Genomic DNA, 18,843 nt, shown 5'->3' with positions numbered 1-18,843 from the left:
GCTTGAGAAGTCTAACGATTTCATTTTAGTCTCTCCCAAACGAGCATCTAAATCTAAATCTAGCTCATAGGGCAACGCACCATTTAAGATAGAAAGAATTATCACAATACCAACAGGCCGCAACTTGGATGAAAACCCAACTTTTATAATAGAATACCCATTTTACATTTCCAACTCATAAAGGAGTCGTTTCATACAAAGTGACTCACACGCTTACTTTTTATAATACCCGGCTGACTTCCATTAATTCTTTGTTTCAACGGTCACTTGCAAATGACGTTGTTTCATGGCCAAAACCTGTACATTGCATTTTATGCATCGAAATGATGAGCTTGCTATACATCTAGTGCTCAAACAATAGTAGCAATATTGATGCTCACACAGAAGTGCGATGTAAGTGATAGTTATCGGGCATCGCTCGCAAACAGGAAAAGCATCCTCTTTCGTGATTGCCTTTGCCCCTTCTCCACTTGAAAACGGAAATGTAAAAGCCTTTTTAATAGAAGTGATGTTCAAAAGTAGTAAAACTAACAGTAAAAGTTCCTGCAATTTAATGGCATTTTGTTATTTTGGTACAAATAAAAATTAAATAGGTTAGTAAGTAGCACTGCCATAAAAGTTGTTTTCTATATTGTGAAAATTTTCAATTATTGCACAATCCCACTCCAGTAGTCAAAAGCATATCTCACAAAAAATATTGACAGAGGGATACCGAAAATTCATGCCACACAAGTTGCCGGTTCATGTACTCAAAGCTTACTGATCGATCCATGTTCGGCCTTTGATAGATAAGTCTTGCACCAAGAAAACGCTCTATCAAGCTTCGATATCTGCACCACAAAGAAGAACGATACATTAGATAACAGTTACAATAGCAAAATGTGATCGGTGACATCTACTATCCAATGATTCAAGAAAAAAATATGACCTTCCCGTTCAAAGGAAAAAAAGCAGGTTGACAAAACTTGCAAGCTGCAACACAGTTTCCGCCCGCTGCAGCAACACCCATGCTTTGTGTCCCAAGGAGTTCTATGCAAGCCAAAAAACATACTGCTTAGCCGGCAAACAAAGAGCCATGATTTCAGAATGTAAACCTTTTAGAGACAAGTAGGTGCCCCCGATGAGTTTTATTCTTTCTATAAATTAGGAGAGACCCCACGTAATGATAGATATCCCCACCCAATGAAGTTTCTGGAACGATGGGAACGCATTATGTTCTTAAATGGCATATAAGCTCTAACTTTTGACAAGAAAAGACTTCTACCTTCAGTAGCTAGCTTGCAGTAAACAAGCATACACAGATGTAAATTTGAACATAGATTACAAGCAGAAAAAATTCACTATTTGTCATCATGCATGCATGTGAACTACGTACGAAAAGGGCAACAATCACATTTACTAAAATTTCAGAAGCCTTCACATTGATGAACCCTGTACAATGACCACTTCCCCACGAAATCCTGCTTTTCATTTGTGATATTTATGGAGTTCACAGGTCTAAAAGCATTTGCATGTATAAAGTAGGTGACATGTACCTAGATGAGTCCAGGAACATGCCCAAACTCATCATAGTGCAGTTTCAATCTCGTGATAATCACTCATTAGGTTGAAAACCATAAACCCATCACTCATAGCAGGAACTAGCTACTATGACATCCCCACTGACATCATCAGCACCCAACAGTGGGTGTAGACCATAGTATAAACATATGCTCTAACACATACAAATCCACACACCCACGCATACTTGAGCATCCATTTATACAAAGTCTTTGTACTCAGTTTCTGTCAGCACTCTGGAGGTGAAGGACAGACTCAGCCATGGACTGGAAGCATCAAGATGAAGTCAACAAAAAGAAACAATACAAGAATAGATTGCACACACAATATGCGGGATTCAGGCCAGATGAGAAGACATCCTCGACATGTTCCTAAGAGCATCTGCAAAGGAGCTGATGGAGCAGTTCTTTGATAGAGCTGGTGTTGGGCCAGAGTGTGTCATGAGAGGGGGTGTTGGAGAAATAGGGCCAATGCCCAACCTATGAGCCCCAAATGAGGAGAGCTCACGGGGTTGACACCTTAGCATACTTCTGGGAGGATGAACCTACAGGGGGAAGGGGTTAGGTACCATGTGGGCAGCAACATGGCTATACTGAAGTCCCTGTTAGGGTTTATTTGGCACGGCCACCACAGGATGCCCACATGGGCTGACTGTGGGGCTGGAAAGAGCCCAGCCAACAGCCCAAGCAAAGGGCAGAACAGTGAGCAGCAGTAAATAAAGGCTGCAACAGTACCTGGTCAGCAAGTACATCAGGAGGGCGGTGGGTACAGCAGCACAAACAGGTCGGCAACAGCAGCAGGTACAGGAGGCATGGAAGAACCATCATCAAGGTGCCTTCAAGGAAATCCTTTTATCATGAGAAGACAGAAGCACGTCGGCTATCTGCAGACTGGGTGGACCCAGGAGATAGCAGCAGGTCAGCTGTCTGTGGACCAAAGACTGTGTCGGCAGTCTGCCCAACCAGTTGGCCATTTTGGAGGGGATTTCCCCCTATAATTAGCGTCCCACACAGGGAGCCAAAGTCATTCCTGAAGCCTCACCTGCAGTCACTATTCTGAGAGAGGAGGAGCTGGAGATCCAGGGATCTACTTCACAATCCAAGGACAACACACTTAAGCTGCATTCCAGGGCAGCAAAGAGGTCAGAAACCGTTCATGTTGGAGCAGACACACAGCAGATCCAGAGCAAACCTTGGTGCAGATTACATCCAGTAGGAGAGCATAACTAATCTGAAGAGGAAGCGTCTGTCAACATAGAACAATGGAGCAGAACTTTGCATGAGTGCTCAGCCTTGAGCAGCTACTAAAGCCCACCACAGAGGTGTGAGGCAGAGAGAAAGAGTTTCCTATAGACAATGCAGCAAAACAAACCCAGTAGGCTGTGTTTATGGATTGCCCATTTAAGTAAAGAATATCTATTTGAGTCATGTTCCACATTAATCTCTTGTGATCTTAGAGTGCATCTTCTGCTGCTCAGTAGTGTTGGCCCTAAGCAAGCAACCTACCTCTACATTTTCTAACAAAGTGGTGTCAGCCCCCTCCTCCTTTTGACTCATCTGGACCTCATCATCATCCTCATGCTTAGAAGCAGCCTTTGCTGCATCATTGTCATTATCCTTGTCAGGTCAAAATCCAGTATATGGTTTAGGAGTGCACTCTATCCTAAACTTGTTTAAGCATAGACAACTTTGCATTAGCGAACACAAGCATTAGCCTTCTGACACAAAAACCCGTAAGCTCCTGCGAGCTTCCCCCTCCCCCTCCGTACCTCTACCTCCCCCTCCCTCGCCATCCCCGCTCACCTCCGCCTCACCCCCCCTCGCACCTCCGCTCGCCCTCGCCACGCTCACCCCCCCCCCGCTCCGTCTCTCCCCCTTGCCCCCGCTCCGTCTCTCCCCCTTGCCCCACTCCGCCTCTCCCCCGCCCCCGCTTCCGTTCCCGCCTCCTCTCCACCGCCCCGATCCCCGCCCCCACTCCTCCACCCCGCGCCATCTCCGCTTCCTGCCCCCCCATCCCGCTTCCTCCGCCCCCCGCCCTCCATCCTTCCCGCCACACCCAGGCTCCACCCTCCCGCATCTACCCCCCCCCTTTTTTGGGTGGCAGCCTTTTCCTCATCGGAAGACTCGCAGTTTGTCTTGGCGGTATGGCGGCCCCTTGCTCGGAACCGGAGGCCCAGACGGACCCTCCCTCTCCAGATGCCTACCGCGTCATCCTGACAGAGCAACAATCATCTCGGGTTCAGGAGGTTGCCAATGACTTTGCCCTTACCTCTGTTTATGGCAGAGTCATTGGACATTCCCCCTCCAGATCAGCCATCAGGGACTGGCTCCAATCCACCCTCATGCTAGAGGACGGCCATATTGAGGAGGTGGCCCTTATGGGAAGGGGCATCTTCTGGCTCAAACTCTCCAATGCGAAAGCAGAGAGCAACCTGATTGCTGGCTCCCCCACGACTGTGGATGGAAAGATTGTCATGATAGTCCCGTGGTACCACGGATTCAGCGCAGTAGATTTTGATGCTCGGTTCCGTATACCTCGTCATCCAGTGACGCTAGTTTTTCCAGGTCTTGCTGCTGAGCTACGGCCGATTGTCAGGGACCTGGGCTCCCACTTTGGCTGGGTTATGCACGATACTTTCGCCGATGCGGTGACTACGACAGGAGCCCCCCGAGTCCGTGTGGCTGTGGCGGATCCTGCGACTCTCCCGACAGTGATCGAGATCGTGACAGATGCCGGCAGCATCACCCAGAGCATGGTAGTCACCGGACAGCCAGGGCAGTGTTTGAGGTGTCACGGCTTCGGGCACCTGGCGGCTGTTTGTCCACGCTTCGCCAGCTCTTCTCGACCCCCCCCGCCCCCCCCTCTCCGCCCCCTCCCCCCCCCTCCGGGCAGCCACGCCAGGAGGAGCAGAGGCAGCCGGAGCCCGGACCAGAGTTAGTTGGCGGCTGGACTGAGGTTAGAAGGAAAAGGGGAAAGAACAAGAAGATTTCGGATAAAGGCAAAGAGGCTGAGGTTACCCAACCTGCAGCTGCACCTTACCTGACAGGCAGCCGCCCCAGGGACCTGGGAGAGCATCTTCTTCGACGGTAGCCCGCCCTCCACAGACTCAGGTCCCCCTCTCCTCTCCCCAGCCTCCTCCCATTCAGCCCCAGGCCATCCCCCATCTGCACCCCATTTCTCCCGACCCGCCGCTTCAGCCCCCTCCTCGTCCTCCTTAGTCTTCTCCCCCTCCTTCTCAGCCCCAGTTCCAGATGCATCCCCATCCCTCCCCCCCCCCCCGCCTCTTTCAGCTCTCCTGCAGAGCTAGTTGCACCGACGGTTCCTCAGCCGAGGGCAGCCCCCGCTCCCCCTCCTCCTCCTCCTCCTCCACTAGTCGCCCCTGAGGAGTCTGTGTTGCCTATTCCCCAGCCTCCTCCCCCTCCCCCTCCGCTAGCAGGACACCCTGAGTCTACACCTTCACCGGAGCAGGCTTCTCTGTCCGCTAGCCCCTCAGTAGTAGACTCCGACGGGCCTCAGCTTCAGGAGAGAGAGCTCCCCCGCGACTTTTACAGATCTGGCCCCTGGGACTACTTGGATGTGGCCGACCTCGGTACTTTCCCTGCTTGCCTCGACATCAGTATCTTCCTGCTCCGCAAAGGGGCGGATGGGAAGATAGCCGCCTTGGCCCCCAAGGATGGCCCTAGCTTTGCTTTCACGTTCCTTAGCGACGGCACCGAGACTTGGACAGACGACTCGGTATGGGAGGCTGTCAGGGAGCAGACACATGCTCAGGTTTGCTCCTGGATAGGCCCGTCCGGTGGGCAGTTTCTCGAGACTCAGTGGTCCGAGAGTGACGTGCGCCTGCGTTGGCGTTGCGCCGCCAAACGCTTCAGACTGATTGTGATCCTCAGGCCCCCCCTGTCTTGGCCCCTCCCCCAAGATGTCAGAGCCTGGACCCCTCAGAAACTCCGCGCTTTCTACGGCATGACCACCTCAGAGATCTCGAGCTGGCTCGAAAAAGCTTTCGTTCATGGTACCAAAGGCCTCTCGCCTCTGCTGAAGGTGTTGAAGGACGGGCAGGATGACCCCGCCTCCCCCTCCAAACCTTCCCATAAGCGTCAGCGCCTCCACTCCGAGATGTCAGCTTCTTCTTCGACTTCGACCGCGAGCAGACAGCTGTTCGCAGCCTCCCAGCCCTCACCATGAGCCTACACCTCGTTTCCTGGAATGTGAACGAGTTTCACTCTTCTGGAACCCGTGGTCCTAGGAAGCTCATTTTGAGACAGGAACTTCAGCCAACAGTGATAGGTCGTTTGGATGTACTTCTGCTCCAGGAGCACAAGCTTTCTGCGGCTCACTCCCGCAGATGCAGGAAGATTCTCCCTGGACGTTCTCACACTTATTGGGAGCCCTCGATCGGCGCACTAGGGAGGAGTGGTGGTGTTTGTACCTCCGTGGGCGAGCAGCTAGCCCAGGGAGTTTTCGATCATGGCACGCTGATACCAGGCCGTGCCCTTTGGGTAGGCCTGGAGCTGGAGGGATCCAGAGTTGGAGTCCTCAACATTTATGCTCCCACAGATCTCCGTTGTAGAGCCACCTTCTGGAGGACACTTACAGCGATTCTCCCAGACATGGATTCCTGGATTGTTGGAGGTGACTTCAACAATCTGGAGACCTTGGAGGACTAGCAGGGCAGAGGACCGGAGTTTACAGGTATGTCTCAGGCAGAGCTGTCAGCTTGGGACTCTTTTATCTTTGCGACAGGAGGAAGGGACAGTTGGCGCGACCCGTCCTTCCGACGCTGGCACGGGAGCTTGGACTTTTCGTGGGGCTTCCGCAGGGAAGGAGGCAGACTCCTGGAGAGGCTGGATAGATTTTATGTTAGTGATTGGGCCATCGACAGAGGCGGTCAGGAGGGTATAGTTCCAGGGACGACACTGTTCGACCATGCGTCTGTGTTCTTATCATTAGATTCAACAGCTCAGTCCCTTCCCCCCCGCTCATGCCGGATTCCTGACTCCATCTTCTCGAGGGAGGATGTGCGCAGCAGTATTTGCAGTCTTTGGGACAGAGACTAGGGCGAGTGCGTGGATCTGGTTGGCTCGGTGGCGCAGGCTTTGCAGGAGTCCAGCCAGATCTGCCAGCTCGCAGCCCTACAGGTTCGACAGGATTGGTGGGACAGAGAGAGAGCTCTTCGGAGGGACCTCGCCTCCATTCAGCGACTCCAACAGGCTTCCCCGGGCTCGGAGGAGCTTCGGATCCAGGCCCTTCGAGCCAGAGCCCTTCTGGAGGAGACACTCCAGCGTCGCTCAGAGTTTTCCTATCACGCCTCTCTCTCCTTCTGGGCCCGGAAGGGTGACCGGATGTGCAGGGAGTTCTTCAGGACGCATGGCCAGAGAGCTGCAAGTGATCAGCTTCGGAGTCTCAGGACAGCGGATGGTCACATCGTTACGGATCCAGGGGAGGTCTTGGGGTTGGCCACTGACTTCTACAGGACCCTCTTCCAGTAGGAGCCGCTTGCCCCTCGTACTCGACGTGACCGTGAGGAGGTGTGGAGGCACACTCCATCCCTGGTCCAGCCTAGCATGCAGGCGACGTTGTTGGCACCGTTCACCATGGACGAGATGTTGGAGGCCTTGATGGCCATCGACGGACAGAAATGCCCAGGTGAGGATGGGCTATCCCGGGCATTCTTCACTTCCTTCTGGGACCAGATCCATCAGCCCCTCCTTGCAGCTCTGCAGAGGATTTTTAGCAGCGGTCAGATGCCAGAGAGCCTTTCCTCGGGACTGATTTGCCTCATCCCGAAGGGAGGAGATAGACAGGAGATCCGTCAGTGGCGCCCGATCACTCTCCTTACCACTGCCTACAAAATCCTCGCCAAGATGATTAGCGCCAGAGTTCGGCCTCTACTCCCAGACCTCATCCATGACACTCAGACAGGCTTTGTCCAGGATCGCAGTATCCTGGATAATGTCTTCACCTTTTCAGAGGCGGTGGAGTGGGCTCAGCACAGCGGATCACACCTTGCCATTCTACTTCTCGACTTTGAGAAGGCCTAGGAGCGGCTAGGTTTCCCAGCAGGTTGGATTCAAGGTATCTCAGCTTTGTACAGGACAACTTCTAGCAGGGTCATCATTGGAGGCAGGATGGGTGAGCGCTTTAGCTTGGAGAGATCAGTGCGTCAGGGCTGCCCCCTTGCTCCTTACCTGTTTCTCTTCTTCGCCGAGGCTATGACCTACTACCTTCGGGCGAGGTCTACAGGGATCAGGGGTGTTCGCCTTCCACTCCGGGAGGACACGGAGCTTTTGGACTCGGAGTACGCAGATGATACAGCCCTGTATGTCCAGGACGATGAGAGGATGCTAGAGAGGGTGCGGATGGCCCTGGAGGTCTTCTGCTCGGCCGCTGGTGTGAAAATCAACTGGAACAAATCAGTTGGTTTTCTCACAGACCCCGGGGCGTGTTCTCAGTGGGGGAGGTTTTTGGGTTTCAGATGGATTCCACGGGGACAGACAGCTAGATACCTTGGTTTTCAGGTTGGCCTAGACATCACGCCAGCTCAGCAGTTTCTCCCGGTGCTAGACTCCATCCGACAGAAGCTGGCTTTCTGGAGCACTGCTAAGCTTTCCCTTGCAGGTCGTGCCCTGGTAGTTAACCAGGTCCTCCTAGCCACGGCTTGGTATGTGGCTTCCTGCTGGTGTTTCTCGAGATCCAGCGTGGCACAACTCAGGAGGCTGGTTCAGAACTTCCTTTGGTCCGGGGAGGATGGTCTCAGAGATACCAGAGCCAGGGTTGCTTGGCAGACAATCATTCTTCCGCAGGCTGAGGGTGGCCTGAGGGTCATCGATCCAGAGCTTCAGAGTCAGGCCTTGTTAGGCAAGCTTGTCATCCGCGGTTTGACCCCGGGGGGGCAGACGAGGAAGATGTTACTTCAGCAGGGAGTCGGTTCTTGTGTCCCGCGCCGAGGTGGAGAGTGGCTACCGTCCCTCAGGTGGATCTTCACTTCCGCCCCGCTCACTCAGCCCCGTTCCCCACTCGTTCGTAGCCTCCTCATGGTTTGGAGGCGGCTCCGCCTCAGTCTCATTCAGTCCCCTCCTAACTGTCAGGAGGAGATCGATCGCCAGCCGCTTATCTGGAACGGTCAGGTCAGAGATGCCGAGGGCCTTCAGTTGGGGGAGAGATCACATATCAGGTGGGATGGCTGGATGAGGGGGCCAGCCCGGTCCCTTCGAGTTTGGAGGGATACGTACAGACATCTGGAAACGGCTGATCTTGCAGACGCAGCTGGAGGTGCACGTGGAGCCCAGGCGAGACGCACGGAGATCGACGGCGCGATCCCAGCTGATTGGTTGGTTCCACCTGAGCCTCAGGTCCTCATGCCTGGTGACGCCCGCTGGCTGGGACAGTTCACCCCCCGTGGCATCCCACTGGTGATCGCAGGACGTATGGATGACTCCTCTATCTCCTTCTTCGCGGTTTTTGGGGATGGACGACTCAGGAGAGAGGATGCGCTCATCGACCCCCTACTCCCATGGCAGAGGGTTCGGGTCGTAGGCCTTTTGGGGAAGGTCTGGCGTACCGATCCTAGCATCGAGCAGGACCAGATGCAGCTTTGGCGGCTCTGGCTCTGGGAGGGGCGGGCCTTGTTAGAGCTTGATTGGGACCCAGGAGAGTGGTGGTGGCCAGAGATTGTGACAGAACAGGGGCCGACTTCCTTCTTCGCCTACAGCACGACTCTGGGCAGGCGAGTTCTTGGGAGGATGCAGAGCCGCCCCCCCACCCAGCGGCCCAGCTGGTATGCACAGGGTATTTCCAGGTTCTTTTTGCAGGCATTCTGGAAGGCCTTGTGGGAGAGCTGGCGGCCGCGGAAGATCTCATACTTCCTGTGGCTTCTTGCCCACAAAGGTCTTCCAGTGGGGAGCTGGTTGCGGCAGATAGGCCAGGACGGATGCTGCCAGATTTGCCATGAGGATGAGGAGTCACCAAAACACTACCTGTGGAGCTGCACTCGCGCCCAGGAAGTGTGGAGGTGGACTTTCGGGATTCTTACTCGCGCAGCACCAGAGCTAGGATTGATCACTTGGGGCGCGTTCTGTTGGTGCAACACCGCACCTGGTCTTCATCACTTATTCGAGGCATGCTAGCAGGACCCCACTTTCCTTATCACACAGGGGACGTGGGGGCCGCTCGAGGGTATCCCGCAGCACCTAGCAGAGGCTGATACAGGAGTTCGGGAGAGACAGCCAGTCTGGGAGATTATTAGCAGCATTGCAGGGTGGCACATCTGGACCTCGCGCTGCGCGCACATCCTCGGTGGCACCTCCTTATCGACTGCCCAGATCATGACGGAGATTTGGAGCGAGATTATTCATACCCTCAGAGGCCAGTGGGACCAGATTCAGGGAGATTCCCGGGCCGGTCAGGAGAAGCGGAGACGCTTCCTCCGGGCTTGGGACACACAGGGCCTCTTCTTCGAGCAGACTTCGCAGGGCCTTCGGTGGCACTACTCACCACCCCGATGGCTGTTCATTCACACTCGTCTTATCCCTCCGTGAGTATGATTTATTCTGTTACCTTTTAGGGCTGTGTCCGATTTGTGAACGCAGCCCGTCAGCTACAAGCTGACCTTTTGTATCTTCTTCTCGAAGTAATATAATTAGCACTGTTTTCGGCAAAAAAAAAGCATTAGCCTTCTGGACCACAAGCATGTTCCTCTTTCAGATACAATGTTTTCAGAAATTCTCCAGAGGCACTCAATAGGCAAAGAGCTAGCACCTTGTTTGAGTATTGCGAATGGCCAATCCTTGTAACAATAGAGCATCTGCTCCATAGTCCTTTCCACCAACAAACGAGGAAATTTTAAACTTGTCATTTTGTGCATCCTCCAAGCCAAACAACTCTTTTCTTTGCTTGTAATATGTGAGCTCCTCCCTCACTTTCCTTCAATCGTCTGCATTTGAGACAGCTGATCTCAATATTATCTCCCATCCTTCCACCGCCTCAATAGCCCTTGCCCTTGAAATTATGGATCCAAAACAAAGGCTGCAATCTCCAAAGGTGAATGATACTGTCTGCCGAGAGGTTGTAAGTGCCCTCAACCTTCCTCCAACCATACAAAGCATTAAAACTTGAATTGTCTCAACCCTTCATACACCTTCCAATTATAAGGGTCATCCCCATCACGAAGCCTCAATGTAATGAGAATAGGCTTTGTGACCTGAAGCAATAGGCCAACATCATTCCAAAACAATGGATTTAAGTCTCTGGGGCCTCACACAATTATGTTCATTCCATGCATTCCACTTTGAAGAAGTAACAAGCTGCCTCCAATAAGTTTTCAGCTTAAAAAGCCGCTTCAGCATGATGATCCTCAAGAATCTTCTATGCTGCCCTCTTGCGCGCGCGTACACACACACACACCCCCCACCACAGAATCCTGCAGACACTTCCATGTTTACCATGACAGCCATGTTATAGGCTATGATGCAGATGCACCCCCCACCACAGAATCCTGCAGACACTTCCATGTTTACCATGACAGCCATGTTATAGGCTATGATGCAGATGCACCAACAACAGTCTGAGGCTCTCTTCACCCGCATGGCCCACGCACCAACAACAGTCTGAGGCTCTCTTCACCCGCATGGCCCAGCTTCAGGAGATGCAGGAAGATCATGAGCACCCCGCCAGAGAGCGTAAAAGAGTCACTCCGGAGGCACGCGATCAGGAAAAGAAAAAAATGAACACGATTGAGAGACTCGGGAAGCCTAGAAACTCCGAGACTGCAAGGCTCATGAGGCCAAGGAGCACCGAGAATGTCCCGCTCGAGAAGAGAAGGAAGAATGGGACCGGTAGCTTCTCATTTCTCTACTCCGACCGACGGGGGGAGAAACAAAGAGAATTCCACCTCAAGCCAAGCCTTCCTTTCCGGGGAAACTCAACTTCACACGGTACCATGGTAAGCAAGAACCCTTAGTGTTGACTTCGTGGCTCAATCAATTCAAAATTTATTTTCCAGTGACGCCTACGAAGGACAACGAGCGGTGCATCCTAGCATCCATGCACCTCACAGACTGAAAAGCTCACTGTGCGCACATATAGCAAACCCAAAGACCCGAGAGGCAACGTTGACCGAAACCGAGACCTTAATGCTGTCCACATTGACAATGTAGGACACTTCTGCAAGGCAAGGGAGAGGCTTGTGCTGTCCACCAGAATGCAGGATTACTGCGTGAGTGAGAGTGAAAGCTAGGAGTGGTAGATCCTAAAGAGAGCTGAGAAATGACTGAAAATATAGAGCTGAGAAGTGAGCTGTGCAAACTGTAAAGGATAACTGAAAAAAGCTGCTGAAACAGACCCCAAACGTTACTCCGTTTGCTGTCCCAACTCCCCGTCTGATGCGGTGCGTGAACACCTTCCAGGAGGGCCGAACTGAGGCCAAGAGCTGAGGCTGGTCAAAGGCCCACTGCTGGAGAGTGTCAGGCTGTTCAGACGGGGGGCTGGAGTGGAGCTGTAGGAGGCTGAAGGGGGGAGGACTCAATGAGCAAAAGAGGGCTGGAAGGGGCCCTTTTATAGGGCTGGCTGGGCCAACCAGCCTGCTGCAAATAGCCAACTGAGTCGGCTGTTTTGCAGCCTGCTTGGCTCAGTTCAGCCTATTAAAAAAAAACCCTGGCTCATTTGCCAGGGGACTTTTTGGGCAGCCTTTGCAGGCTTCCTTCCCTGCTTGCTCTGGGCATCCTGGTCAGCCTTTGGGGGTCCCTCTCGGGCTCCTAACCTACGCTATGACCTAGACCTAACTAAACCCTAAAATGGAAACACTATCATACTGTTCTCCAGTGGGTACCAGTGAGCAAGAATGACTTTCTGACTTGATCTAAGGCTTAGAGACTGACTTACGTAGCTTGTGCCTGACTGTCCCTGGACAAGGGCTCACAAAGGGATCACAGCACACGACAAAATCTCCTATTAGGGAATTGTTATGCACTTGTCGATGTAGCCAATGTGTCACATTGCACCCAAGTGCAAGGGTGCATGTGACATCCTGGGAGCACAATGGTGGCACCAGTTTGAAGTCGACCAGATTATCAGCACCAAGGCTTGGATGTCAAAATCCCAGCCATGGGTTCATCTATTGGAATAAGGGTGTTCCACCTTGACCTTTGATATCGGTCATTCAAGGGGTTCAAGACAGGTGCCATCAAGACGCAGTCATACAATAGATTATAGGATACAGTATTACAGCAAGCAACGGGTTACAACAAGACCAGGATGCCTCTCTCAAACCTAGTCCTCCATCCCTATCACCTATATGCACCAAGGAAAAACACATGGAGCATCATCCTGTATCATTAACCCACATCCAATATCCTTACCAGAAGTTAGCACCAGACGTAGGAATTCAATTCCCACAAATCAGGCATCGAACCAAGAGATCCCCTTCGGATTCATGAACCAGGCATTCAGATCAGGATTAATCATCTAGGTATACCACAGACAATCACCTACGTCAGCACGATGGGAGGCCCCTTTCATACCCTAGTTCGAGTTTCAGCAGAAGGGGATGTCACGGGCATCCACAAGCCCGTGGCCATGCTAGCTGCTGCCAATGCAAGCAACCAAGTTAACTGCCACGCAGGCATCACGTACAGCCATGCAGGCAGCCTTGCGAGGTCAGCAATCAGCACACAGTCAACAGACAGTCAACACCACGTCATCGCATGTAAAAAACATCGAGGTGACTTTTTGTGTCAACGTTGACTTTTTGACTGACCTGGTCAACAATTGCAATGACCAACCGACCAGGGTCAACGGTCGGTGTTGACTTGGTCGGCCAAGCTAACCTAGCAGCCTATAAAAGGGCAGCCTTTGGCCCTCATTCTTCATCCACAGTTGGGCACCTCAGCCCTCGGAATAGCAGCAACAAGGCCTCCCCACAGCAAACCAATAGGGTAGCCTCAACATCTTCAGGGATCCACCTCCTCTAGGTAGTCTAGTCTTTCCAGTTTTGCAGTGAGGGTTTCAGTGCCTTCATATAGTTGTATTCAGCCCTTTGGGCATTCATTATCCAGTTGTACCTATTTCCTCTTCGGAGGTCCACTACATTCTCTCCCTCTGATTCTCTCGCTCAAATCCACAACATCTCTTTGTGTATTGAGTGCATCATCTTGCAATTGAAGTTAGTATTGAGCAAGAAAGAAAGTGAGGATAGTCTATCTCCCGCTACATGGAAGGCCTTGAAATGGCAGCCCTAAGGCGGCTACTTGATCTAAACTAACCCTAAACTAATCTAGGCTGACTTCTAGCTAATCTAGCTAGTTCTCCAGTGGGTACACAAGACTTTAACCTAAGGGTTGGAGACTGACGCACATAGCTTATGCCTGACTCGTCCTCGAACTAGTGCTCACAATGTGGGTCATCGCATACAACAAAAAGCCTATTGTAGGGACCTACTGATGTACATAATCTTCTTGAAGGAACAATGGACCTAGCTCCTCAAATGTGTGTGGCCTCCGTTGTTTTCCAGGTAGAGTCACCAACCCTTGGGTATTTCTTGGGAAGATTATTGACCAAGAGCATGGCTAATTGGTTACTATCCACTTTGCGACCCATCGGTCCGAGTTGATCTCTCTGAATCTTTACCTTCACTAGAAAGTTTCGTCAATGTATAGGTTGAATAGTTGGCTCTGAAGCATGATAATCCTCCCTGTGTCCTTGGTCTTGTAGAGATCCTGCAGGAGCCGCTCTATTTAGGGCATCATTGCATACTCTAAAGGAGCTAGCTTTTCAATTAAAGCTATTGACAATTCAAAGGTTAGCCGAGAGGTTGGCTAGCTTTGGATGAAGGCCATTGAGAATGTGGCAGCAAACAATGTTATTCAGTTTGTTTCCCATGGTAAGTACTGTGTGCGCGTGCGTGCACACATATCTGCTTTTGCTCTACTTTTGAGCACTCTTTCACATCTGGATTGCCCTCTTCATTTCAACTAAAGCACATGTATTTGAGTTGGGTTCCATGCAATAGTCTCTTGTGATCATGTTCCGCTGCAGAGTAGTGTTGGCCCTAAGCAAGTAGCCTGCCTCTAGTTTTCTAATAGGGTTGTGGTGAGGGTGATTTTGGAGATACAGGAGTGGAGCTGAGGCTTCAGGACATCCAAAATGCGGCCCAGTAGTAGTGACACAAAGTAAATCCTTTTGCAGTCAAAAGATTGGGTACTGCATGATCCAGACTCCCTAGCCATAGTCATTGGCACAACTGCAGACTTAGTCCTCCCACATATTTAGCTGTGGATACAATGTTTTCAAGCATGGACCATCCTGAGAGACATGAATGAGATCAACACCGCAGCCAAAGTCCTCGGCCTCAAGACATAGCTTTTTAACATGAACGAAGGGGGCTAAATACAGGACCACATCACATAGATAGAAATAGTAAGGGATCAGTTCTCAGCATTCCTGTCGGGTAGCCAGTCTTTTGCTTGGCATACTCCCCAGGAGCTACAAAATTTTTGTGACAACCATCATTGCAAGGCAATAGTCGGCACCAATTAAGTGCCCCTACTCTTGCAGGAAGAAGCTTGACAAATCCAATGACAAGGCTTGTCTTGCAAGGAAAAGCCAAGGGTAAGCCTCAAACTGATGGAGATTCCAATAAAGGCAAGTCGAGGGATTAGAAGGGGAAAAAGGGGGTAAGCCTCAATCTGATGGATTATTAGGCCCCACATTGTTTATCTTAGATCCCCTTGCCTCATATGAGTACTTGCTTCGAATTTATGCATAGGTGCATAATGAATCTCTCTCAAATTCCTCAAATAGAACTCATGCATAATCTAGGGAACCGAAACCACCATGTTGGAGACCCATCTTGATTTAATTCTAAAAACTCGTTGCATTTCTGATGGCACTCTAGGTATCGCATGAGATGCTAGCTTAAAAGGCACAATTTTGTCTAAAGCTATAGAGTCTTAGGTCCCCAAAAATGAGCTCCATGTGTAGCCATACATATATATGCTGCAAAAAAACTAATCGGGTTGCATGCAAGGAGAATTCAAGTGACCACCTCTTTTGTTTATACCTGGCCGATGTCACCCCATGTCGAAAGGCCAAAATCATTTGCAGACAAGCCCATCCATAACGACAACCAACCAAGGCCAAACAATACCCAAGCTTCTGATATCGAGTGAGTCCAGGACCTTCCAACCCAGTTCTAACTGAAAGTTTAAGAAACAAAATTTCTCCTGATTAGCAATGATAAAGCCAAAATCTATTTATGCTAAACATCAAGCACACAAAAACATAACTGACATCATTACATAATTCCAAGCTAAATGCACATTTGAGAGTTTTCATGGCTCAGGTTTAACATGTCAGGTACCTTATAATTTCCTTTGCGTTACTGCTTTGATTGCAAATTTGCCCGAAATAAATAACACCTTTTCCGATAGTGGCTAGTGAAGTAAATGCCCTCTCATCCCTGTATCGCAAATTCATAAGAGCATTTCCAGGAGTTGGCTTGTCCACCCATATTGAAAATCTCCAAATCATAAATTCAAGAAAGGCCTGCAATTCTGGCTCATAACGAGAAAGAAAACCTGGCTGCACCATAAGTTCCACTCATCACAAAGGAGTGCACAAACTCTGGAAAAATGATCCTGCAGTGGCAGCAAGAGAAGTTCATCTACTGAACAAAAGTCGGCACTTGCCTGCATCAAGGAGAACACCTTCATAAGCTGTTCCTTTAGCATAGCTGTCATCTCCACGTCCAATTTAGCTGCATCAAACTGATTCACCCTTGATATAGGTACCCAAGGAGAGACCTACAAGATTGACAGACAATGAACTCTGGTCAAGACAACACATTCCAATCTATCACTGAACCGCACCTTTCCCCACACAAGAAGATAGATCCTCGTACCTTTTTACTAGCCATCCTCCCAGCAAGCTACAGTTAGCAAACACGCTCAACTACAGTGAAAGCCTGCACAATATGCAGAGAAACAACCACGAATAAAGCTATGAGAGTACAAAGATTCCAATTTGAAGCTATCTATGATGCTTTTGACAACTTTTGTGTACTCTTTTTTGAACTTCTGTTTACCAGATTGTCATACATAAAATTTGTGAAAGAGAAAAAAGAGGTATGAAACTGAAAAAAATCTCTCTGAAAAAAAGAGACCAAACACAAAAAACCTCCCAAGAACTTATAACAGAAATTCTAGTCTTTACAAACAATGATCAACACAAACACAACCACCCCAACAGAATAAGCCATTGAGAGCTATAACTCACAACACACAAAAAACTTAGCAGCTCAACCACAAGCATCAAACATCACTTACACAACTAAAATAGTGCTACAAAATCCGCAATCAAAAACAAGAAAGTCTTACACTAGCTACAAACTGGCTTGAGAATTAACCCAAATTCGATAGACATTCGAGAGACGATAAACTAAAGCTAGGCACCAATGCGACTACAACATATGTGAAGAAGGTAACAAAAGCATTAGCACGACACATGGAAAACCACAAGAGAAATAGTAAGAAACCGTACTTGCTAAACTGAATAAAAATGAGGAAAGCAGAAGACAAGACAACTATAACATGCTACAAAGGAAAGAAGGAACTACCCAAAAGAGGATCCAGAAGCAAACAAAATAGCTTCACACCGAAGACCAAGACCACCCCGTTCTTGATAAGGCAAATCTTGCAGACAGGGAGAAAAAGACATGAAATCGGCACTCAAACCCAAAATGTGCTTGCACAGAAAACATACTGTGACTTTGCGGTGAGCTGAGAGCACCAAAAAAACAGAGATAGATTATCTCCTTGAAAGCATCTGACGCTCATGTGGCTACTCTAGTCTCTATCGTCTAAGATTGAAGCTGCGGACAGCTCTAATGTAATATCTGCGATTCTTATGAATCCTCAAGCATGAGAAATCAACAGAAGAAGATCTGCAACCAAACAAAAGAAGAAAAAGAAAAGAAACACGCACAAGAACTCAGCTAATCCATAATGAATGATGAAGACCATAAACAACCGACAATCATGCGGCAAAAATGGCTTCCACAAAACCATAAACAACAAGCACTTACCTCGGGAGAAGATCACCTCAGAAGGACAACGAAAAAGAACACGAAAGCCGGATTAGGGAAACCACTCGGGGAAAACAGGAGAACTTGGAGAGCTCAGAAAAACACATAAGAATAATTCGTCCTTGCAGTATAGGATGCTGGCATTCGGAAGGAGTGTCCCCTTAAGTGTTTTCCACGTGGAGACGCGTGATTTGCCGCGCTGCCGCACAAAAAGGAGGGCACTACGTGATAACTTGCCTTTACTGGAGCTCAATGCAATGAGGGTGTTTACTCACTACGGGCGCCAGGTAGTTGTAAAGATAAAGCGAAGAAGTAGGAGAGGATGTGAGGTAGGCTATATGATATCCACCTTGGAGCCGTATGAACCCAAGTGCTTGTAAAAAGAAAGCGAGAGTATGATATCCACCTTGGAGCTGTATGAACCCAAGTGCTTGTAAACACCCTCAATGCAATGAGGGTGTTTACTCACTATGGGCGCCAGGTAGTTGTAAAGATAAAGCGAAGAAGTAGGAGAGGATGTGAGGTAGGCTATATGATATCCACCTTGGAGCCGTATGAACCCAAGTGCTTGTAAAAAGAAAGCGAGAGACCAGAAAGAGAGTACGGGGTTAGCCTTCCCTTGAAAAGGTAGAATGCCAAAAGTTTTTTGGTCTTCATTGTGTACGTACAACTTTTGGAATACAAGCTCTCTCATTCTCTCTATCTTCTTGTGAGTTGTTGCCTTGTGATTGCCATTCCTCCCCCTTCACCTTGCCCTTCCTTTCTACTCTCTTCCCCTTCTCTTCCCATCCCTCTCCTCTTCCCTTCCCCTCCTTCATGGAATCGCATTGACACAATCCGGTAGATACTTGTGTGACGCAAGTGTTTGGCTCGCGCTTGTGCTAAGCTCTCACAAGGAGTTGCTCGGGAGTGGAGTCTTCATTGGCATTCCTCCTAGATCCCTACGACGCATGGAGTCACCGCTAAACTATACATTTTTTATATCACTGCTGGGGATTTTAAGGTAAGCCTTTGCAATGCATAAGCTTTCTATCCATCGCACAATGCTTTATAGCTTACCCAGGAGTGTTGTTAGTGGAGAATAGGATTGGTTAAAGGGAAAAAGAGTGTGTTTGGAGTAGAAAAAACAAAAACTATCATTTCTATTCACGGGGTGATTTTAATGCATTTGAGCTTATTTTGGAGTATGTTTTGTCGTCAAATCACAG

General features: G+C 49.8%; 1 protein-coding gene across 1 annotated transcript; it reads right to left on the bottom strand.

Annotated features, from left to right (window-relative positions):
* Positions 1 to 214: 214 nt before the first annotated feature.
* On the bottom strand, positions 215 to 17,750 carry LOC147892967 (peroxisome biogenesis protein 2-like). Its single transcript, XM_087387091.1, has 7 exons — positions 17,636 to 17,750; positions 16,454 to 16,516; positions 16,238 to 16,355; positions 15,972 to 16,130; positions 15,614 to 15,749; positions 713 to 830; positions 215 to 543 (listed from the first exon to the last, which is right to left on the bottom strand). The coding sequence occupies exons 2-7, from the start codon at positions 16,466 to 16,468 to the stop codon at positions 244 to 246; spliced, it is 846 nt and encodes a 281-aa protein (XP_087243217.1). The 5' UTR covers positions 16,469 to 16,516; positions 17,636 to 17,750; the 3' UTR covers positions 215 to 243.
* Positions 17,751 to 18,843: the final 1,093 nt, after the last annotated feature.

Source organism: Dipteris shenzhenensis, chromosome 16 (assembly GCF_047967505.1).
Source record: "Dipteris shenzhenensis isolate YYH24624 ecotype China chromosome 16, Dip_SZ_1.0, whole genome shotgun sequence".
Taxonomy (NCBI): Eukaryota; Viridiplantae; Streptophyta; class Polypodiopsida; order Gleicheniales; family Dipteridaceae; genus Dipteris; species Dipteris shenzhenensis.
This window is presented reverse-complemented; position numbering and strand designations above follow the sequence as displayed.